The 24,018-nt window shown below is 40.0% G+C and overlaps 2 protein-coding genes across 2 annotated transcripts; both read right to left on the bottom strand.

Moving 5' to 3' along the window:
* Positions 1-5,796: 5,796 nt before the first annotated feature.
* On the bottom strand, positions 5,797-12,303 carry ccdc13 (coiled-coil domain containing 13). The gene is given in 14 exon segments (XM_078287861.1): positions 5,797-6,518; positions 7,046-7,108; positions 7,759-7,902; positions 8,019-8,081; positions 8,415-8,515; positions 8,688-8,891; positions 9,623-9,799; positions 9,911-10,081; positions 10,591-10,695; positions 10,835-10,948; positions 11,056-11,139; positions 11,406-11,548; positions 11,638-11,776; positions 12,085-12,303. Coding segments are annotated over 14 exon segments (1,749 nt in total). The 3' UTR covers positions 5,797-6,496.
* A 1,812-nt stretch (positions 12,304-14,115) lies between these two features.
* On the bottom strand, positions 14,116-16,881 carry higd1a (HIG1 hypoxia inducible domain family, member 1A). Its single transcript, XM_071913833.2, has 4 exons — positions 16,744-16,881; positions 16,164-16,238; positions 15,777-15,911; positions 14,116-15,385 (listed from the first exon to the last, which is right to left on the bottom strand). Exons 2-4 carry the CDS (start codon positions 16,231-16,233, stop codon positions 15,312-15,314), a joined length of 279 nt encoding a protein of 92 aa, XP_071769934.1. The 5' UTR covers positions 16,234-16,238; positions 16,744-16,881; the 3' UTR covers positions 14,116-15,311.
* Positions 16,882-24,018: the final 7,137 nt, after the last annotated feature.

Genomic DNA, 24,018 nt, shown 5'->3' with positions numbered 1-24,018 from the left:
TCATCTAGCGCACAGTTGTCTGCTGCTCTGCTCCCCTGCCTCTCGCCTCCCTCCCACTACATAGGAACACAAGAAAAGACACACCAGTCCTCCCTGCTAGGCGGGCTCGAAACTGTTCCGCTACCATGGAGGGACCCAACCCTGCAGTTAGGGTACATTAATTAATTAATAGGCCCGGTGTGGTTTACAGCCAGCCCGTCCTGCTAGGGACAGGCAGTTAACACAGTATGGGGGATGGGCAGGCCAGGCAACCACGAGGTTGGCTTACGTAGAACAGGGAAGCAAATGGCTGTGACTGTCATAATCTGTCAGTTGCCTCATGCTTTCAGTGTAACAAAATGTGAAGAGCGTAGGTGCTGTGTAGCTGATAATGTGTGTCAAAGGTGCCTGTCTAAGGACATAGTCTCCTATACAGTGAAGTTCAGTAGTTCAGATCTGCTTTGGCTGCAATTTGTGCTGAAAATAGGCTACGAAATTGACATTTTACAATATGTGATCAAGTGCTTGGTGTGATTGGCTTTGACAGCTCTGAACCCATACTATCCCTTTGTTTGATGTTTCTAATATCCGGTGACTGGTCTACTGTGTTGTATTTCATTTCATGTTAACAAAACACATTGCCAATATGTCCCTACGGGGTTCAGTTATCCAATCTTATTTGTTGCTACTGTGAATGTAGTCCCCATCTACCACTACAACAGGCAGATGTCGTTAGCGCTTGCAGAACACAACAAGGTCTCAGCCAAGCAGCTCTCCAGTGAGTAACTGAGGGATAGTGGCTGGATTCAAGCACCATTCCCAAATCTCAGAGCAGGTTTACAAAGCCCTGTTATATTAAAAGCCATTGGCGAATATTGATTCTTTGTCATCATAGTTCCATTGGCTTGAACAAATCTTTTCTTGGGTAAGTCTTTAATGAAACAATGATGAAATACCTTGTCCTTGAAGGGTTTTTAAGGTTGTTGTTTTTTCAGCTAAACAAAGGCTGTAAATCCCCCATTAGTTCCCATGGAAACCCAGGCTTTGTGCGTTAAGTGTATTGATGATGGAAAGTCTTCTTACGCAGGTAACACACTTCGATCTCATTGTGTTGATGATGATTAGCAGAAGACCGTAAGGAGCCTCCAGCCTCATCCTCAGGTTTGTTGGTGATAACGAGAAGCCTTGTTCCCCAGCCTTCGTCACAAATAGTTCCTCACCACAGTGGTGTGAAGCAACAACAAGTCCTATCACAAGTTTATATAGAAAATGAAAACCTATCACCTTTCACTGGATTCAGAGATTATAGAGGAAACAATCTGCTGTGCTGTCTACTCTGAAAAGGCGATAGGTTTTCATTTTCTATATAAACTTGTGATAGGACTTGTTGTTGTTCCCACCAAACAGTATATAAGAGTTGCTCATATTTGTCTTTTGAATCATATATTGTCAGAAATGTTTGGGGAGACAATTCCTTCATTTCTCAAAATTGGTGGAGATGCATTCCCCTGTTCCCCATTAAATCCTATATTGCTCCTTTTGCCCTCTGATACTCAAATTGTCCTTCTTACTATTGCTGAAGAGCAAGAGGTTGTATCAAACAAGCTTCAAACACTGAAGGTCAAATGACTTGTCTGATTGCAATGTAGGGAGTCAAAAGGCCTCCTCCAATGGGACAGACTGTGAGTGTTTGACATTTTCGTCCTCTGGCCGTCTGCTGAAGTAGATTATATGTGATAGAAGAAACACGCTTAGAGCCATTAAAGCGTGGTATCAGGAGGTAGAGGACAAGTAAGGTGGTAGACCCTCCACTTAGGGCCTGCAAACGTGTGTTTATTATTCTGAGCTCATGGTCTCCAAATATGCTTTCTTTTTGCTGTATTAAACACATTCATTTATAGTATCAGGAACCACTTAAAAAGGCAAAGAGGGGCAGAAACAGCTGACAGATTGTTTAGGATCCAGCAAGGAAAAACATATGTGAATTCTTAAACTGAGTGGACTGTCTGTTTTAATAATGCAACTCCTTCGTGATTGTTTGTAAAACTTCAAAGCATTTTGACATTTTTGAGCGCATCGTCTTTTCAAGAGTTTCACAAGACCTGCATTGTTAATCTACATATGTACTGTGGGTTTACTGGGTCTGATAATGCTTCATTGCCACTTTTGACAATGCACTCTGTGTGAAAGATAGCACTGGCAATATAGTGGACCATAGGGCCATAATGTATTAATCAGTTGATGTGATTATTGTGTCAACAAGTACAGGGCCTCACAGACAGAAGTGTATTGTTAAGAAAAACAAAACATTGAGCAACAATCAGCCTCCTACAGGCATCCTGGTGTTGGCAAGGGTGCATACCATGTAACCACAACATCCTCCTCCCCCTCTCTCCCTCCCAATCTTTTCTGTCTCTCTCTACTCTCTTTACTCAAATAAAGGCAAAAAAAAAAAAGCCAAAATGATCAGTAGTGCCCACACGCACATTTCCAGAATGCATCAGATCCCACCAGCAGTAGCTGTGAGCCAAATGTCAATGCCATGGTGTCTGCATGTGTTAAAGGACTGGGATTGTAACCGACTTGACCCCCAACCGCTCCTTTCTCCTTGCAGCTACAGTTGTTTGGGGTTGTTCTAATGAGAAAACTGGCCTGAATATGAAGGATATCTGCACCAGTGACCATGGACACACATAACACAGTCAATGATTCAAACTTCCAGCTCTACTGCATTTTCTCCTCCCTTTGGCTATAAAAACGTCTTGCTCCTTTGACACCAGTAGAGGCTAATGGTGATGCACATGACATTTATGTTTTAAACATTTAACAGAGTGAATCATGTCAGTGCATTGGTAGTGGAAGAGTAAAATGAGCTTAAATTCATGGATCACCAACATTCAAAGCAATAATAAGAACTGCAAGCGACAAAAAACACCTGCGCTCAATGGAAAAACTTTCCTGTTGTCCTGGTATATTGATGCATCCTCATCAATGGTGAAGTAGTAGGTATGAAAATAAAAGTGAAGCAGAAACAAATGGAGCAAGATCAGATGTGAGGTGAAGTGTTTCGTGAAGAAATGGGTTTGTTCAGGTTCCAACAGAAGATATGGAGCAATTCAAAGAGTTGTGGCCATGGTGGGAAAATCATTCCACCACTGGGGGGACAATATGGAGAAGAGCCACAGGGACAGGCTTGCAGAGCAGTGTCAGAGCACAGGACCCAGTGTGTAAGGAGCTGTGTGTGAAGATGAAACAGGGTATGATGATAAATTTTAAAATACTGTATGCTGTCATGACTTTGAACTCAATTTGTTTCAATGTAATTTTGCACTCTGTGTATTTGCACGGCTGTCCTTGTACCAAGTGTGTTGGTCTGTACTGTGAAACTCTGCATGTCACTGATGTGTTTGTGCACTATCATCTGATGAAACTGATAAAACCTCTACTAAGACAGAACTATTTCACCACGTGTAGTTGATATAAAGGGTCATCATTATGATCAAACTGGTACAGTAAATCATGTGATCATTTAATAATTATTCACTCCATCCACTCCCAGAAGCAGGGAGATCACTTTCTATTATAATCTATTGATTTAATCACAGCCAACTCATCATATGAGCAATTAAAAGTCATAATAATAGATTCAGCAATACACTGTAGAGCAGATTAAGCATTAAATTTAATCGGCATTTTTTGTTTCGGCTTTTTTGTGTCAGACAGCATCATTGCAGGACAAAAAAAAGTAATTCACTGTCAGAAAACTCCATGTCAAAGGTGGTTGATATACAGGACTGACCACACTGCCATCTAGTGATGCGCCCTGTATCTTGACACAGATTTAAACTTGGTACACAAATGTATTGTGCTGAATTGAGCTTCTTGAAGAAGGCTATAAGAAATCCTATTGACGTCATACTGTACTGTACTGATCCATGTCTGTTGGGGAACTGCGAGCAACTCAAAGAGGTTGAGAATGAGCAGGCATAACTTAAAAGGCTGGAAATAAGAAGGCAAGAGAAAAATCAAGATCAAAAACAGAGTCTCTGCCAGCAGAACTTGTCTTGTCAACACAGTACTATGAATTGTGGTTGACTGTAGTGATCGCCTCCAAACTGTATGATTTTGCATATCAATGTCAACATCAATTTCAGTCACCCCATAAAGCCTTTAACTGATATAAAACTGCTCGCCGTCACCTCACCACTGTCTGTGTAAAGATAACAGCTCATTACTTTATTTCTACTTACTGTAAATGAGCACATTAGGACTCAGCTGTTTATTTTCTTTCCATTACATGTAAATGAGAGGTACTGAGAGATGAATGGACTCATAGAGGCACAAACCGTTTTCAGGCCTGAGAAAAGTTCACAGATCCCTCATATACTGATGGCTAACTTTAACCTCTGCGTTCACAGCTCCACTATTTACTTTAGTTTCTGGATGCAGTCAATGGTCTGCAGGAAGCATTGGTCCAGAACGAGGGAATACCTCTGAGGAGAAGGATGGAGAAAGGAGTCATTCAAACCTGGAATGACAAATAGGTGAGGCTGTTTACGTATGCTGTGTTTACATAAGTTTGTGTTTGGTTTGGTGGGTTATTGGGCATTTTGGAATAAATCTACACCTTTCTGCGTAATCCAGCTCCATAAAACAATATTAAAATTGTTTGGTGAAATGTAATTTATTTGAAAGTGATGACACCCTTTAATGACTGAAGTCAACAGTCAATAGTCATATTAATTTAAGATAACATTAGTTCTTAACTGTGTGAGACAAGCTGAAATGAGTATTGTATGACAATCTTTGATACCAACATTCATTCAAAAGCCAAATTAGAAATAGCTTCCCAAAATGTGATAATAATATTGCAGTTTGTTCCTGTCAAGTAGACTGCATGTCCAAAATGAAAGCTTCACATTTCAGTTGTGTGGAAAAAAAATATTCTAAATGTTTATGAGCACTGACTTCATTTTTAGATGAAGTTATGTTATGGCAGGTTTAAAAAACAACCAAACAAATTTATCAAGTTAAACATTTCCCTGGACTGCGATACAGTTAGAGACCATGACAGCTATTTGCTCCACCAACACTCATTCTGACGCACATTGCTACATATTTGCTACATATTTGGCAATCCTGCTGAACATGTAGTCGTAAGGCTCATGGTATCTCTTCTCTTCCTTCAGCGACGCACACTGGCATACTACATAGAAGGGTGCCTCACCTTCAATCCAGGAGGTATTCAACACAAGCTGTTTTTTGTTTCTCTGAGCATAAAGGCTTTCTTCATCACGTCCAAAGTCTGATATTTTTGTCTTGTGGCACTTTCTCGCTCAGTCCAATGGGGACCTGCCAATCTCCCACAGGGTTCTGGAAGAAATAGTGCGGTATTTGAAGCAGCACACTAACTCAGCCATGGTTTTAAATTAAGCGTGATGTGGAGGGGAGGAGGAGGAGGGGGTTTCTGCTGAAATCCTTTTGGCTAGATCGGAAGAAAATAACTCGGATGTTAGCATGAAGGTAGGGGCCACTCCCACCAGGCTACACACAACCAGACAACCTTTTTGGAATAAGAAGCTAAGATCATACTGTATATACATTTGACATGCTCTGGGGAATGTATGGAGGAGCAAAGTGGGAGTTTGTGTAGCTGGAGTCCGCATTCATTTTCAACCACTATTCCCACACAGCTGGTTTCAAGTCAGAAGTGATTAGCAGTAATATTTAAAAGGAATATTGAAGCATTTGGGAACTCAACTGCGGTGTTTACTATTTGGATTGGGCTGTCAAACATTCACGTATAATAGTCTGGAGCCAAGAAAAACTAAAAACTCCAGTAATGTCATAGCTTTTAAGGTAAAACAATATACAACATTTGATGGTGGCTTGGTTCCCTTGATCAAATGTGATGATCCATTATGTGATTATTACAAATACTCTATTCATAGTATACAAAGCATTCACACTGTTGCTGTCTATACCTCTAATGCACTTAAGGCTGCAAGTGAGTGAGGTAAAGGCATACGCTGATTTAATATAATGTGACAGTGACATTTAGAAAACAGCAAGCAGACAGGACATCAAACCATGGTGAGACATGCTATCAGCGTCAATCATTTCTGCAATCAGCAGGAACACTTGTCTGATGCCATCAGGGTTAAGTTGATAAGCTCTGCTACTCAAGGTCTAAGTGGCTTGACTGAGGTCATCAAACGCACAAAGGAACCATCACGGTCTTTCAGATTTCAAAGGAAGAGGAAACCAGGGATCCAAATGATGTTTGGTGTGTCGAAACAGAAGGGCCTGTTTCCCTCAGGCGGCTCTTCCTCACAGCAGATATGACAGGAGAAGGTAGGGCTCAGTTGGATGTGAGGTCCAGCAGGGACTAGCCAGTTCCCCTGGTTAGTGTCTTGTTTGCGCTGTCACAGGGCCTGCAGGAAAACATGCTTGACTTGGCTCATCATGTCACTGTAGAGCTGCAGGTCGTGGTGGAGAGTGCTCCTCAGCGCTGCCCTCAGCGCCTCAGTCTCCTCCAGCTGAATGACCAGCCAGGGGACAGAATACAAGAGCCATATTAACATCTCTGCGCTGCCCAAAGGTGGAGTTAGGATGCGCACTGTCCATATGCAGAGTGTCCTCAACCATAAAATGTTTGAGATATTATTTCTGTACTTAGATGTAAATTTAGTTTACATTTTTATAGATGGAAAAGCAGTAATGTTGCTTGTTTTTAGAAGCAGTACCAAGGCAGCGACACAAAGTCTTCAAAGTTAGAGAAAACAGCTGTACAAATGCCACCAGACTCATTGGACACTTGAGCTCATTCAGTTGTACAGTACATGTACTACTCCTGTTTCTCAGGAGGAGTTCAGTCAGACTGGTGGTCGATCGATGAGTCAGTGCATAAAAAAAACATGAACTAAAACTGCTTGACATTATGTCACATTATGCCCTCACTGAGCCTTCAGGCATACCGATTCTACTCTAATTGCTTTCATTACGCACAGTCAATTTCTCTAAATCTAGTTTTGCCTTCTCCAGCTGCTGCTCCAGGATAACAGACCTGCGACGCTCCTCCTGGAATTTCTGTTCGGCCTCCACACACCGCTGGTTCATCTCTTTCTCTCTGCACATCAAAAAAAGGATGTCTCAACAAAATATCTCATTGTTTGACAAATCATATTTCGTGATAGTGGCTGTAGAGATGCACTGATGAAGCATCACCTGATATTGAGTGCTGATTTGAACCTGATTACTTTTACTAAAGAACAAAGATTTAGACTAATAGTTTGGGGACACTGGGCAAAAATGGTTGCGATATAATCCATTTTATCCATTAGAGAGATCTAATATCATTCTAGGTGTGAAAAAGGTAGAACATCAAGTTGCTTTGCTTTGATTTCGGCTACAAGTGGCTCTTGGTTTAGAATTTTAGCACTGAAAAAAATCTCTGATACTGGTTTACCTTAATTCAGTCAAATACTCTGCACTATTGTTGGTTTCAGTGCATCCCTCAGTCATGATGTTATTGACTGAGTGATTTCTATTCATAAAAAAAGGAAGAAAACAAAAACCAAGGGCCAATGTAAACAGAAACCAATAACAAAATAGTCCCCTTGCAAGTGTTGGCCATGAAAGAAGCACATACAATGTCATTATAATCACTAGAATGTTATACACCTACACAGGTAGTAGAAGATGGAGAGCAATACACTGGCCAACAAAATGTGTTCGTCATGCAAAGAATGTTGTAGAGATGGAATTATTATATATTACTTTGTCTGCAGGATGTTGACTAGCTCTAGGAGTCTGTCTTTCTCCACGCTTGCAGCCTGATAGAGGGTTTTATACTCAGCACACTGGGTCATCAGCATTTTCACCTCAGCTGAACAACGTGAACATTTCGAAGGCCCTGAACCTCTGAGAAAGGAAGAAAAAAAACATTAAAATTGTAGCTGACAATTCACAACACAGTGGTATATGATTCACTGCATAACAATGTAAATCCCAAGTACAGGAACTGCATGTAAATTTACCTGAACTCTACACTACCTCCTACAGCAGACACCACCAGTTTATGGCCAAGTTTCGAAACAGAACTGGAAGAAAGGAAGACAAACAGAGTCATTTGAGCAGAAATGCCCAGCAGAATACACAAACAAAGCTGTGAGGCATTAAACAAAATCAATAACCTGATAACAGCAAATCTCCCATTGGACAGAGTAAATTATTAACCCTTATTTTGCCAGACAAGATATCTAAGAACCCACTCTTTTTCACAGCATAGGGGATTAGTTTAAGATAGGAGAGTTACACAGACAAATACAAGCTCAACAGTCTTTAATGTCTCTCAATGACCAATTCCATTAGAGCAAACTAACAATATTCATATTCCAGTGATGATCTAACATGATCACTACTAGCACACATACCGTGCAGAGGATATTCTCTTGTTACTGTCTCCCTCTTCTGGGGAATATCCTGAACTGCAAATTGTTGTCTTGATGCTGGACTGACTGCCCCCATCCTCTCTCTGCAACAGTTGTACACACACATTTACACACACACTGGATCTGAATGAATGTCTGAATCACTGCGCAAACAACTTTTCAACTCAAATTTCATGCTGCTGGCTAAGAAGCGCAGCGCAACGTCATCCTGACTGATGTGTTCTTAGATGTCACTCCCACTTAAGGTTTGTTTACCTTGAAGGAGAGCTGCTGGATTTCCTTCTCTAGTTCTTTCACCTTGGCCTCCTTCTCAGAAACCATCTGCTTCAGCTTCTGGATGAGAGCGCTGTGTCTGGAGGGCTCGCTGCTCAGCTGCTGTCCCAGGTTCTGCTGGGGCTCCTGCACATCTTGCTGCTGGCTGAGCCGGCGCAGCACCTCCTGCAGCTGGGTCTGCTGCTTCTGCCAGAGGTAGACGAGATGCAGGACCCTTGTTTCTGTGGTTTATTTTCACTCATAAACATGATGCAATATCACTGATATTTGGTCTGCAAGAACTGAATTGTATAGTATATACACTACCAGTCAAAAGTTTCACACCTGATTGAATATACTATGTTTTTCATTCTCTTAAAGCCATTTTGATCTAAGGGCTTATGCTTAAATATGCTTGAAATTTGTTTTTTAGACAAATATAAATAGAGAAGTTGATGCCTATGTATGAATTTCTTTCCAAATCCCTTTTCCTTTCCATCAAGGCAAAGGGTGGCTACTTTAAAGAATCTAAAATATAAGATAGTTACACTTTTTTGGTCACTGCATAATTCTATTTGTGTTATTTCATAGTTTTGATGTCTTTACTATGATTCTAAAATGTGGAAAATAGTAAAAAATAAAGAAAAATGTGGTGTGTCCAAACTTTTGACTGGTAGTGTAAGTAAAGTAAAGTATAAATTGTTCTAGTGCTTCATGCCTCTCAAGGAGGCAGATGAGCTTTTAATCACATTACTCACTCAACCATGTTTATCTCATTACCAGAGCTACAATATTAAACATATGTAATCAAGCATGCTGTATGTTATAATGCTCACCGTACCTACTGTAAAACTCATTTGCACTATGTGTGTATCCATGTAATAGTTCACCAAGGTTCAATGTAATCATAGATGATTTTCCCGTATCTAATTCCTTACCAGTAGGGCATCCACAAGCTCATCATCATGTTTGCCCTTATCCAGGAGGGTGGAGATCTGGACCTTCAGGGTTTTGATCTCAGCGGTCAGAGATTTGTTCCTGGCCTTGGAGCCTTCCAGCTTCTTCTTCACATCCTCATGGTCTTTCAGCAGCGCCTCATAGTCCGCTGAGATCCTCTGTCCAGTCATGGCAAATTGAGAGAGATGGCTTTAGTACAGTACAGGACCACATTCATATTTCAGTGATTAAATTCCTGTCACAATGAATGGAAAACATCTGGCTCGTACCTCAAATGCCTCCCTCTTCTCCCTCTCGATGGTGCGGATGTAGCCGAGGTTCCTGTCTTGAGGGGGGGTTTTCTGAAGAACCCGGACCCCCAGGAACTCCTCCTCCACACTCAGGACACTTGGCTGTCTCCGCTGAGCCGACTGGTTCAGCTGCTGCTCCAGGTCCCGTATCTGGGCTCAAACGGATCGGAAAGGCCACATTTTCCTATGAGCACACATTCGGTAAAACCTTTCTTGGTTCGAAGATTACATTACTAAAAGTGCCGCCGTTTAGGCTCCTAGGCTTTGGAACACCCTTCCCGAGAGAGTGAGGCTTGCCAAATCTGTATCATCTTTTAAAGCATTCCTCAAAATGTACTGAACAGGATATTGCATAATGTCCCGTTTTGTTCCTCTTGTTTTATTCTTGAATCAAGAGGGCTCTCCCCTATTCAGGCGTTTAATTGCTTTTTGTGTGTTCTTTTTTTATTTCTGCTATCATTTGTCCTCTCTTTTACTGATTCTGCAAAGCACTGTATTGACTCTGTAAAGCTCTTTGTAACTGGTTTGAAAAGTGCTATATAAAAAGTGTATTACTATTTGTATGATTACATGCTTTGCAAATGATCTATAAAGGGCAGTGAGTGATATGTCAGTTAGCAGATAGTTATCATTTTCTTTAGTGTTTTCATTCAGCTCACCCTTGTCTGCAGAGCCAGGATCTGCTGAGAACGACCCCTGAAGCCCCCTGGGCAGCTTAGTAATTGCTGCAGGTTGACCTCCTCTCCAACCTCACTGATCAATACCTGCAGAGAGAGCAGCCTTTTTTATAACGTAGCAATCAATATTTTATAATACAGAAGTCATTGATTAATTATAATCGTATCAATAATTGATGTGTTCTTCTCAACCATTTAGACTGGAAATATAAAGTCATGCTACGACCTTCTGAGCGACTTTCAACTCCTGTTTGACGGCTTGAATCTGGTTGCGATATTCTGTCATTTTGAACTGGGCAGCAGCTAATTTTTCCTGCAGAGATTTCACCGCTGGACTGTCCTGTGAGTGAAAACATATTATATATGATTCTGATTGATTTATCGTCATTAAAATGAGCAGGATAACATCAAAATGTCCTTTTGATCAGTTCTCACAATAACAATTACCTCACAGTCTTCAGATGGCCTCTTATCTTGTGCCTTTGTGTCAGTCTTTTGCCCGGGTGGAGAGAGTAATGAAGCAGCCTGCAGCTGTACAGAGGAGCATGAGATTACAATCATTCATTCATTTAATCACTTGTTTAGACAGTCTTTCATCAGTCTGCAAAGTACATATTACAACAATATATCATTGCTTAGGGACATTTGGTCTAAAACATCTAGCAATTAAATTTCACTCTGACTTTTAGAATTATTAAATCATTAATTTTATAATTCAGCATGATATGTTTCAATTGTGTGTTGAATGATGAGTATCCATCTCCCAAAGAGATTAAACTAACGCGCAAAGTGGTTACCTCTTTTTCAAGCTCTTTGATTCTGTTGCTGTTTTGCTTGGACTTAATCTTTTCTCGTTCAATTTCAGCAGTTAACTCTCTGTTCTTCTTGGACAGCTCAACAATCTTGGTGGCTGCTGCGTCTCCTGCCAAGCCCGATGTGCCTAAACAACATGGATGTGCCATGAAGAAGCTGTGAAGGCATCTAGAACATCACCATCGTGCAAAATAAGTGGCACTTGTTGCATTATACCTGCTAAGGCCAGTCTTTCTTCCTCTCTTTTCTTCTTCAGGTGTTTAATTTCAAAATCTTTTTCACTCAGGAGTTTGAAGAGACGGCCATTTTCATCCCTTAGTTCTCTCACTTGTTCTAGCAACTGATGATTCTCATTCTGCAGCAGTCTATAGAGAAGCAATTCAAATTAAACAGACTGCAGCATAATTAATTACAATTTGAGAACAGGAGATTGATTTTTAAAAGGGTTCTCATCCATGCCATCCAAGAGATCAGAATGCATTATTGTGAGTAATTGCTACTGTGAAAAAAAGATATTCCCTTGATTCACTATTCATGTAGATGATAGAGATTTGCCACAAAGAATGCTAATGTGTGCTCTAAGTGTCATTAAGTAATTCCGGGCATCACTGAGAAAAGCTACTGTTGTGAATGCATGAGCCACTAATTGAACACTTGTAAAACTCACCTCTCCTTCAGATTATCTGCATGAGAAGTGCCTTGCTCAGATAGATTCAAGTCATCCTGGGTTTCAAGCAAGTCCTGAGTCACGCTGGCATTAAGTTTCCCTGGTTTCGTCTCCTTTCTCCTGTCTAGTTTCCTTTGAAGAAACTTCTCCTGCTGTTTCTGCAGAGCTTGGAACTGAAGCCTTAAGCGGTCATTCAGTCCATCATCATCCTCCATGATCTACAATTTATAACATAGCGTTCATAAGGCCTTGAGAAAATAAGCAAGTTCTAAAAGTGGAAAATGATGTTTGGAGACTACGCTGTATGACAGTAAGGCCTCCCGGCAGCAGCTAGTGTGTGTCCATCCCTGTCAAAGTGTCAGCAAGCAAGACACTGAGCTCCTACCGGATGCTGGGTGCCACAGATGGCCGACCCCACATTCTGACCCCTCTGCAGAAACACATACATGCATACTTGCTGTTGTCCTGTGAAAACCTTGTAACTCCAATTTTGGTGATTTTCATGTTTTAACGTCAACTGAAAGATTATATGGACCTCTATGGGTTGAGAAAATTCTCAGACCTGTTGGGCTTATATCTATTGGATAATGTCGAAAAATGCGATATGCCATCAAGCTAAAACCAAGGGCGTTTTTTTTTAGTTCCTGTAAAGTTGACATTTTGGAGATACAAGGTTTTCATCAGACAGCGATTTACAAAGACAGAAATTCCCAGTTAGGCTACACTGTCAAAATGACATTTGAGTGGGCTCTGAGTTTTGTTGTTCATGTTATCATTGGTGACCAGAATCATTAGTGAATGACCCTAAACAGACTGTCCACTCCAGTCTTATTAGAGGCATATGTGAGCAATATTTCGGTAATACACGAGATAATAATTGTTTATAATAATATCAGTGTCTGTTTTAGGCGTTATCAATTAGCTAACGTAAGCTGCTTGAACTTGGCTCAGTGTAGTAGAATAAGTTTAGCCTTAATTTTAAGATAAACCTTGGCCTACCAGCTGGTTGTAAAGACGTTTAGTAGAAAAATAACTCACCTATCATTTAGTCAAGCAGCGTCTTGGTCAACAAATAAGAGGCCGCAGGTAAATAAACTGTACTTCCTCATCATCTCGAGCACTACCGTAACCACAGCAACGGCACTCCATAAGACACAACAGGTGGAGATCTCGCGGGATAGTGCGAGTCCTGGGCGAGAGCTAGAATGTAGCAATGGAGACGGACAGTGAATGGCTGCGTTCATTAATTCCTCAGAAAATCCTCATTTACCACTGAATACTACGAATAACTTCATAACAGTCGCGTTTGACCCGCCATGGTTAGAAACCACAACCTGAAAACATAATAATAAATAATAAATATAAAATATAAAATAATAATAAAAAAATAAAATAAAAATAAAAACTTTCAGTGTTTTGCAGGCCGCAAGGAATTACAATCAATATGGGAGGATTGTTTCGTGTGGAAATTGAACTCGTCATGTTTCATTCAATACAGGCTTTCATAGCAAATTCCCTATGGAGAAGTCAAGCCTTTCTGTTGAGTTGTCTAATATCTAACATAACACATGAATGTCACAGATCCCCAGATAGACTCACATAAGGCCACGAACAACCCCCATTAGAAAAGACTTTGTCCCAGGCCAGGGACTCCCATATGAGAAGGTTTTTACAGCCTAGATTTGGCCTACTACTTGTACCATGTGAGAGCTATGATCAGAATAGTCATTCTTATACACACTCAAACTGGGGTAATTACAGTGAAAAGTGACCTCTATGCTTTCCTCTTCAGTTTTTGTTTAGTGCACACTATAACTTTATAACTGCAGTTGCATAATACTGAAGGAGTTCCAGTCAGACACATTCAGTTTGCATGAGTAACAACCTACTCCGTGACAATACAGGGACCTGAAGAGGTTTTGGGAAAATGTAAACATTTATTTATCTATTTAACAATTCATTTAAATAGAATTTCACAAATATTTGCCTGGTCATCTTTATTTTCAGACAAAAAACGGAAACACAAGTGTCAGAATAAAATTTTTATAATTTTGTGCACACCGACATTCAACACTGTATTTTGTGAATAACTTAACAAGGCGTCTATTTAAGCAAATCACAAAGTAGGCTATCTATGATGATATGATAGGTTTCCATAGGCAACCATGCCGTCAGTAGCTGTACCTCAGTTGGTTTAGCTCATACAGTACATCTCATGAAGACTTGTGAGGCTGCTGTAATGAAACATTGGACCCGTCTAATATCACAGTTTAATAAAAATGCCGTACGTATAAAGGCTCCTGGATGAAAATCACCCATTTGAATTCTGCAAGGGACCTTTATGGTGTTGTTACATTATCAAGAAGTATGATTAGAAATTTCCCTTTTCCAATTCCTGAATGATGGTTTTAAATACTTGATTGGTGGGATAATCTGAAACTGAATCTACTCAAACACCATTTTGTTTTGGTAATATGAGGGCAGTCAGGCCTAGAAAGATGGCCAGGTGTAGTCTAAGTCTTCCATGAGACGCTCTTAATACAGATACAGATGCCTATTTCAAAAAAGTAGGCTAAGGTGCAAGTATTTTCATTTGGCAAAAATCCCTATTAGTATATTAAAAAATATTGCAGTTAATCTAACAAAGGGGGAAAAAACAGACAAACAAAATGTTCAAGCTACCTGCAATAGTGGTAATTTTTAAATCTATACTTAGCCTGTCATACTCAAATTATTAGATTTTCTGGTTTTGACATTCCACTTGCACACCATTCAAAATAAGAGGCAACCAAAGTTTGTCAAGAATGTCAACTGTCCCCACACACATCTCACAAGTCAGCAATTCTTCTCTCTCTCTCACACACACACACACACACACGCACTCACACACACACACGCAGTGTTAATATAGTCCTCAAACAGTTCAAATTATCGCACTTCCTTCTAAATACAGAAGTGCTAGCATTTACCCTCTGGTATAAAACTTCGAGGATAACCTGGCTTCAAATAAAACAAAAGTTGGGTTCGAATGAAGCGGAGGACCGGCAAGCAAAACTACTTCCTCTGTAATCAATAACTTAGAACTATTTACAGTAGAGGTGAACTGTTGAAGGGATGTGTGCATACAAAAAATATGACACATCTGTAAAAATAAATGGTCTACAACACCTTAATATGAGGTAATATTAAGGGATGTGGAGTATTAGAAAAAGAAAGTCCATGTTCATTTGTGTTCCAGTTCCTTCTGGGCTTCTCTGGGCTTCACAACGTAATCTCTGTACATCGAATATAGGACACCTAAAAACAAAACAGAGGAAGTTAAAGTTACATGAAGACCATCGTAGAGATTTTACCATGAACACCCACTATGTAAAACTGAAAAACAAAACAACACACAAAAAAAACCCCACTTTAGCTCTGAGTTTAAATTGAGCCTTTAGAGTTATGAATATGGCTGACTAAAATAATGAACAACACTGGCCAAATCCAAATCTATAAGCTTCAGTAATAACTGTGTTAGTAAAAAAAAAAAAAGCACTCACAATAATCTTAACCAAGAATAAAGTATGACTTGTCAAAAAAAAAGCACTCTTCTCTAGTTTCTCAGTAATCAATAGCAATGTAATAATTAGGCACAATTTGAAACCATGCAGCTCTGATCCAAAGTGGCCTGTGACACTGTACGTACCAACAGTCATAGCTCCCACCACAAAGCCCTGGGCGGCTACACGCATGTGGATCAGGTGCACGGACATCTTTGTATCTCCACGACTTTTCATTTTCATTAGTCTGTAGCCCACGATGGCAAAGAATCCAGCCATTCCTTGAAGGAGCAAAGAGACAGACAGATTCAAGTAAACATAAAAACTAAAAACAAGTTTGTTCAGAATCTAATAATCAGAACAAAACAGAACAAGCAACAGGATACACTTTAACAGTATATTAATTTTGTGATAAAAACAGTTGTGATATCACTTTAAATGAAAATTTAGCGTAGCCTAACTATATTTTAGGCTACTTTTCTTTTTTCTTATGATGATGTAACGTTAACCATCAGGGCACAGGATGTACTCACCGATTGGAACAAATGGATTTTCCTTTGCTTTTCGCAGGAACTTGGACTCATTCTCATCATAATCAGACATCTTGACTGAAATAAAAGAAAAAAAATATTCGTGTATATTTGTAGGACGCAACTTTCAAAATATAGCCTGCTATGCTAGCTCATCCACGGTGGGTGGGACTCTCCAACTGTATCTGTAAAGACCCTACTGTAAACTCAGGCACCAAAACTCAAATTATGGGCTTGCCCTATACTAAACCCTACTGAACACAGTTTAATGTGTTATCCCAAGTTAGATTCCCAATTTATACAATGTTACATGGACTGACCAGAGGTTACATATCAAGGGCAGAGGAGGAGGCTGCCGTATATAGGCCTAGACGACCCTTATCTCGCCTACAAAACGTAAAATACAATGATCATTGTGCAATGCTGAGTTATATTACCGACTATCTTTCTGAATTGGCTTACATTTTAATCGAAGGTCAAACAATAGGAATAAGAACCGAGACAGAGAGATTATTTTTTACAGCAGCTTAACCAGCAGATAAAAAAAAACAGCAGGCTAAGTATGGGTGGAGACGGTTCTTACCTTTTTAAAGACTACGAGGCTTTTTTTTAATTGCTTCAGGAGAAATTATCCGGCGTGGTTTTACGAGCCTTGTGTGCTTCGCACGCAGTATCTGTTAAGGAAGTAACTCGCCGGCTCCGCTATCTCGTGTGATGTAACTTCTGTACACGCACGTTTTGACGTCAGCAATCTGTCGGTGCTGTGCTGCGTTCAGGTCCTACGGGAAACGTGGTAAATATGAAACCCCTCTTGAAAATACCGTTCGTGTCAGCTGTCATGTCGTAAATGCTTCTTTAGAAACTCGTGTTTTGGCGTTGGATTCAATTTTCACCTTCTTACTGAATTCCAATTCAGTTCCAATTCTACAAAAAAAAAAATTCATCGTTTAAGCAGGAAGAAATAATACATGACATTTAAAGATAAAACCATATGTAATGTCTCTGTGTAGACTGTAAAACACACCGCAGTCAAACTGGGGGAAGTACACTATTTGAAAGAGAAATTACAAAATCACCTGACTGTGAATATCTCCTCATAAAAACCTTGTGCAATTTAGGCCTACTGTAGTAACTATGGGTTGGTAGCCTAGTTTTTAGAAGGAGGTAGATATTGGCTACATTATACTGAACGAATGTGAGACACAATTACCACCAGCCCAGTAAGAAATAAAAAAATACTTTTTCACATTGTTAGCTCATTTTCCTTGTTATAATATACACAGATTTAACGATCAATGCCAAAAAAATTTAGTCTACAACAATTTTTATTTTCTTGTATTTTTTTTTAAATCAAAATCCCATTACAAAACGTAGGTAGGCTACCTTTGGTGACTCACGCACCTCCGCCCTTCCCATCAAATAAAACTGCCTTTCTTTCCCTGTTTGAACAGGACAGGCATCAAATTACGGAAGCAAGACGCTCTGTGTCGTCTCACTGTGACTTTACAATATTTGAGCGAAGACGGAATAGTAGTGAAACTTCTCTCCTCGCCTATGTAATCTCTGGTGTGATGTAACCGGTTGGCTCGTGGCACGTTTCCGCAACGTGCTCGATCCGGCCAGCTCGGGGGAACCATGGTCTGTCTCTCTCTGTGTGTGTGTGTGTGTGTGTGTGTGTGTGTGTGTGTGTGTGTGTGTGTGTTGGGATGGTGTTCTATTATTATGAGCTCTAAAAGTGAAAGTAGTAATTCCATTCTGATTCATTGAATTTATCTAATGTATTTTTAATGACTGCAATAAACTACATTTAGTGATTGTTAGTTAACCAACACTTCGGCAAATATGAAGGTTAGGGAGCAAGCATGGCAACAATTAATACTCCTACTACTACTAACAATAATAATACATTGTTTTTAATTGTTTTTGTTTATTTGTGTGTTTATTGTTATGTACAAATTACAGAAGGAGTAGAAATAAAAACACTGATTGTGATTGTGTAATTGTGTTCATGTGATAGCTATACAATTACATGCAGAAGTACAGACTAAATACAGACTAAATATCTGGTATCTTCACAATAGCCACCGGCAACTTCCTGTGAGGGTTTCTGCATTCAACCTATTAGAGACTGGACACCAGAAACAGCTCTGAAGAGACTGTGGCACTTCCTTCATGCAATTATGGGCAGTTAGTTCCCTCTGTTCCTGGGCCAGGGCCTGACTGTCGTGCACAGTAATACAGAAAAAGAGAGGAGGGAGTGCAATACAGAAACCATCACCCACCCTTCAATTGTATTTGTATATCTGTGCTGTGGAGAAGGCTTTCTGAAAATGAATGCACTAAAAATGTGTCTAACTTGCAGATGAGTTATAGAGAGGAGTAGGCATAGATTTATATGCTAAATGTAAGAAATTATTGGGTGTCATCATGAAAACATGATCAAGGAGATAATAGACATCCTTAACTGGCAAGGTGAGCTAAAGGGAGGCTGATTTCTACTTATTCATTAGGCTATTATGTCCATTTTACATTCATTTCCATTTTGTAGTGTGGTATTCACACTTCAGTCCATACCACTCTTAAATTCCTCCGATGATAAAAACAGGTTTACTTGCATATCTATATCCAATCAGTTCTCAACAAAGCTTACACCAAGATGTAGTCTGTGCCAATCCAACCATTCAAATATAGTTTCACTTTGTTTGATGGCCCTGAGAACTGAATGGTAAAAGTTATAAACCTTAAGCAACTGTGAGTGAGGCAATGATGCAGAAAGAAACGTCCCCATCCAGTGGTGGATGGTTTTATAGCAGCCTAATGCAGTGGCTTAGGAGGTATATTTTGTGTTAAACGCCTTTCTTTTTTTAAAAAAAGGTCTTTCACAGATACCCTAGATACACCCAGAAAATTATTATTATTGTTGTTGTTGTTATTATTGTTGTTGTTATTAGTATTATCATCATCTAATTTCTTCAGTTTCTCAATGTACAGGAGAGGATGTGAATCATTTAATACACTTAGAGGGCTTGCATTGTGTACAGTAACGATATGCTGAGGTATGTTTTCATAATTTTCAGGTGAGCAAAGTTTTCTGCATGTGTATAAATGTATTGTTACAAATGTAGTAGTGACTATGTGAACGATTGTGAGTTTTGGAGATGCAAATAGGTTTATATGCCAGCTTTACAAGTTCATTGTCAGACCTTCCCACAACAGTTCATGTTTGTCCTCGCTAATCACAAGACAAGGAATTCTGTAGTTGGATCCACCTGTAGCCTAGTATGACACAGACTGTGTGAATGTACAGTCAGAACATGAAATTTTGAGCCACAATTTAAGCAGATATTTTAGGTTGTATGCATTATTATTGGAAATAAGAAATTAATAGGTGCCCATATATAATTAAGTAGGCCCAGAGAGCTTGCATTGTGTACAGCTACAATATGTGCTTGATAGAGTGAAAAAATAAAAACACATATATTCTACGCCCTGAGAATACTCAGTCCTCGTATAAAAAGTTCACAACATTTGACTGAAAAATGTATATTCAGTAATCCTTGTGTAAACAAAGCCAGCAGTGTGGTCACAGTTTCAACAAAGCATCATATTGCAACCATTGATTTTTACACTGTTGTTTCCCAAAAAGCTATAACATCCAGTAGAGGGCACTGAAAAATTGTGATTAACTGTTTCTAAACCACTGTCACTTCTGGTAAATCTTGTGGGTGACAATTCAAAGTCATATTATTCTCTGAGTGATCAAACTGATCTCAATTTGCTGACCAGGTCTCAAAAGCCCCTCTATGCTTGTGGGATGGAAGAAACAACTTCTCCCCACTTAAACAAGCACATACTGTTCAAACAAGTACAGATCCTGTACAGGCCCACGGCACGTGTGTTGAATTACAATAGCTGCGGCCACGCTGATCCGACGGAAAATAATTATTGACGGATAGATTTCTGTCCATTGGGCTGTTTTGGAGCGTCAACATGGTGGGAGAGGCAGGAATACAGCTTTGCTCATAACGGTGCTACTTAATAGAAAAAAAAGAAAAAGAAGAAACAGACTATACAGTGGTATACTATAAATTAAATAAGAAACTCACCTGGAAAACCTTCAGTCTTCCCAACATTATACCAGGCTTTCTCCGTTTTATCTTTGTTTTTGTTGTGCCGTTGTGTCTGTGATTGGCACTATTTTTTCCAGGACAAACATAGGAATGCCTCTGATTGGCCAACAGATGGTGACAAATCCCCTGTCCAGAAAAAGTTCAACTGGGTTACGCTTTCTGTCCGTCAAAACCATGTTTTTTACAGTCTATGGTCAAAACAGATGGAAATCTGACAGAGACGGACGCATCATCAGTCCTGTCCGGACAACAGACAGCTTTTATTGAAAATTAATTGAAATGAATGGAGACATACAGACACAGCAGATCAGTGTCGCCACGGCTAACGTAACTTAAATACCACAGGTAATAACGTTACCTGACATTAAAGTTTGTAGGGAAGCAGAAGACGTAAATGTCTGTAAATTAAGGGCAGAGAGTGTGGCTAATGGCTAAGCCTATTTATGGTACCCCTTGTTTTTTTATTAGGGTGGTCTTACTTATTCTAAGATTTTGGCACTTCATTTGCTATGATGTATTTTTCACATTTTTATTTTTTTGCTATGATGTTATCTCCACATGACAAACATTACGTGATGCGCACATCAGAGATTGATTTAGATCAATTTCTATACACTGACAAACTTGATTTTGTGCCTCTGTATGGGAAACACTGCATCTCACAGTCAAGGACACCCTCTAGAGGCCATCTGACGAAGTGCAGCAGCTCAGCATCCAGACTGACTGACTGACTGCCTGACCTGAATTTGCGCAGATAGGTCTTTTGCTTATTGAAACATGTTCTCGGGGCAGAAACTGTTGTGATTGGTTCAATCAGGAAACCAATCAAAACAGAAAGGAGGCAGGCCAATTTGAAACATAAAGTTATAAAGATTATAAAGTATCTATAAGACTCATGCTTGTTCTGGGGGCTTCTGTTCCCAGGGCAGATAGGACAAGACTAAAGACTAAACAGAAAAGCAAAAATTATTCTCTGCCCTCAGAACTAGTTTAATTCTGCCCTGGGAACAGGACACAGAATACATCCATCCCAGAACAACCATGAGCCTTATAGCCTACTGTAAATCTGCCCCCAGAACAAGCATGAGTCTTACAGCCTACTGTAAATCTGTCCCCAGAACAAGCATGAGTCTTACAGCCTACTGTAAATCTGTCCCCAGAACAAGCATGAGTCTTACAGCCTACTGTAAATCTGCCCCCAGAACAAGCATGAGTCTTACAGCCTACTGTAAATCTGCCCCCAGAACAAGCATGAGTCTTACAGCCTACTGTAAATCTGCCCCCAGAACAAGCATGAGTCTTATAGCCTACTGTAAATCTGCCCCCAGAACAAGCATGAGTCTTATAGCCCACTGTAAATAAATCTGCCCCGAGAACAAGCATGACTCTTATAGTCTACTGTAAATAAAACTGCCCCCAGAACAGACATGAGTACATCTGCCCCCAAAACAAGCATGAGTCTTATAGCCTACTGTAAATAAATCTGCCCCCAGAACAGACATGAGTACATCTGCCCCCAAAACAAGCATGAGTCTTATAGAGAGCCTAAGTCCCTCCCCTTCCGCTGTCCCCCATGGGACCTTATTTCGGAAAAAATATGTACGGTAGTCAACGGCGAGAGACAAATAATTGTTTGATCCCGTTTGAATTGTGCCATGACTTACACATATGATGTTTTGTCAATTTAAAAGATAATTTTGCAAGTCAAGAAAGTCGCAGTTGAAGGTGAAGGTGAAGCAAGGTGAAGGTGTTTATTTCTGCCTATTAAATAAATAAAACGAACTATTCTATGTAGCCAGCTAACAATAGCTAGCATATATGCCGTGACCATACCAGCTAACATAACTACTAGCTAACAGCTAGTGATGGCCAAACGAGGCTTTCTGAAGCTTTGAGGCTTTACAGCCAATTGTGTCGAAAATGGGTTCACTACTCGAAGCTTCAAATAACACAGCGCGCGTGTGTGACATCTGCTGGTCAAATAAATGTAGTGCAACCAAGACGCAGATGCTCCGTTATTGGTTCTGGGATTGTTTTGGATGTGATGCGCCATGCACATTTCATTTGTTTGACTGCATTAATGTTGAAGACAATGTATGTTATTTGGCACGTCTGATTCTATATGTATATTTCTATTTTTGTTATGAAGCATTTTATGCTGCTATAACGTTTATGAAATGTGCTCTACAAATAAAGGTTATGTATAAGTATTCGGGCAAAGTATGTACTTAGGTTTTGGGGTACATAGGTGTGCTTGGGTGACAGGGAAGAGGGTGTGCTTGGGAAACAGGGCAGAGGGTGTGCTTGTGTAACTCATGACAATGTGGGAGAATGGGGATAATGCTCACAGATTTTTATTGAGAAACAGTATTTTCTCAACAGTATGAGGACTCAAACGGTTTCTTTTTTTGCTCACAATTTCCCCAGCCTTTGAGAAAACCCGTTCACAGGGCACAGATGAGGCTGGGGTACACAGAAACTGTCTTGCAAGGTGATACAAATTAGGGTATACACTTTTATGATTGGACCAGTAGGTCAGTGGGTCCTCTGCTCTTTGTAGAGGAGGATCAGTCAGGTAGCGTTGCACTTCCACTGTTGCATCCGAGGTGGCATTTTTTGCTTTTCTGGCCTCGTTGGCATCGTTGTCCAGCAGTTTCCACAGGTTAACACCTGAAAAATATGGAATAACAACCTCACCAGAAATGAACACTCAGTAGTTATTCTTCATTCATCTTCACATATCTTGGGTTGCATAATGTGTAATGAACAATTTATTAATAGCATATAAAATAGCATCCATATTTATTGAGGTCCACATATCTGCCGTGAGGCTCACAGCCTCAACCCCCTGCATCTCAGCCTTGGCCTTCTCCTTCTGCACCACATACTCCTTATCCACCATGGCCTTGAGAGCCTGCCTTGTTGGAATAGAGTATGTGGGGTCCAGCTTTGCCACAAGCTCTCTAAATCCAACATCATCCACAACGGAGAAAGGCTGAGAATCTTTTACTATGAAGTTGACAAGAGCTTCATCAAGTTCTTGCTTTCTGTTGCCTAAAAAAGGTAATGCATAGAATATAATTCATTAGGTTTGATTTAAAAGAAATATTAAGTGTTATTGAAATGTAGTAAGAGTAACACAGGGCAATATACAACAAAGTTACATAAATACTAATCCTTTGGCATTACTACTGTGGATTTCATTAAACATAATTGATTAGTGTAATATTCACTGTTTCCTTAGTATGACAGTTGTAAACATGATAAAGTCATGTAGGCCTACCTTGGCTGTTGGCATTAACCGGCCTGTTCTCTGACTGAGACCTCTCATGCTTCGCCCTGTAATGCCTCAGCATTGAAGAGGTATTGTTGTTATAAGCCAGCTGCTGAGGACACAGCAAGCACTGGACCTGTAAAACCATCAGTTAGCAAAGTCAGTGATCATTTGAATGCATTATGTTATTTTACCCTTTCATTAATATTGTGCATTTTACTGTAGGCCTACACATCAAGGACAATAAATGTTTGCTTATGTTGTAATTACCTTATTCGGGGGCATCAATTCAAAATGTTCCCACACTGGGGACCTCTTTCTTGATGGCTCCATCACACTTGAAAATACGCAATCCAATCCTGTTTACTACGACGACACTCCAAAACACCTACTACTACAACCCACGACAAATGCATCATGTCTGGTCTTTAAATAGGGAATCCCGCGCGATCCC

The sequence above is a fragment of the Centroberyx gerrardi genome, chromosome 13 (assembly GCF_048128805.1).
Source record: "Centroberyx gerrardi isolate f3 chromosome 13, fCenGer3.hap1.cur.20231027, whole genome shotgun sequence".
NCBI lineage: Eukaryota > Metazoa > Chordata > Actinopteri > Beryciformes > Berycidae > Centroberyx > Centroberyx gerrardi.
Note: the sequence above shows the minus strand (reverse complement) of the source record. Positions and strands in the feature narration are given on the sequence as shown.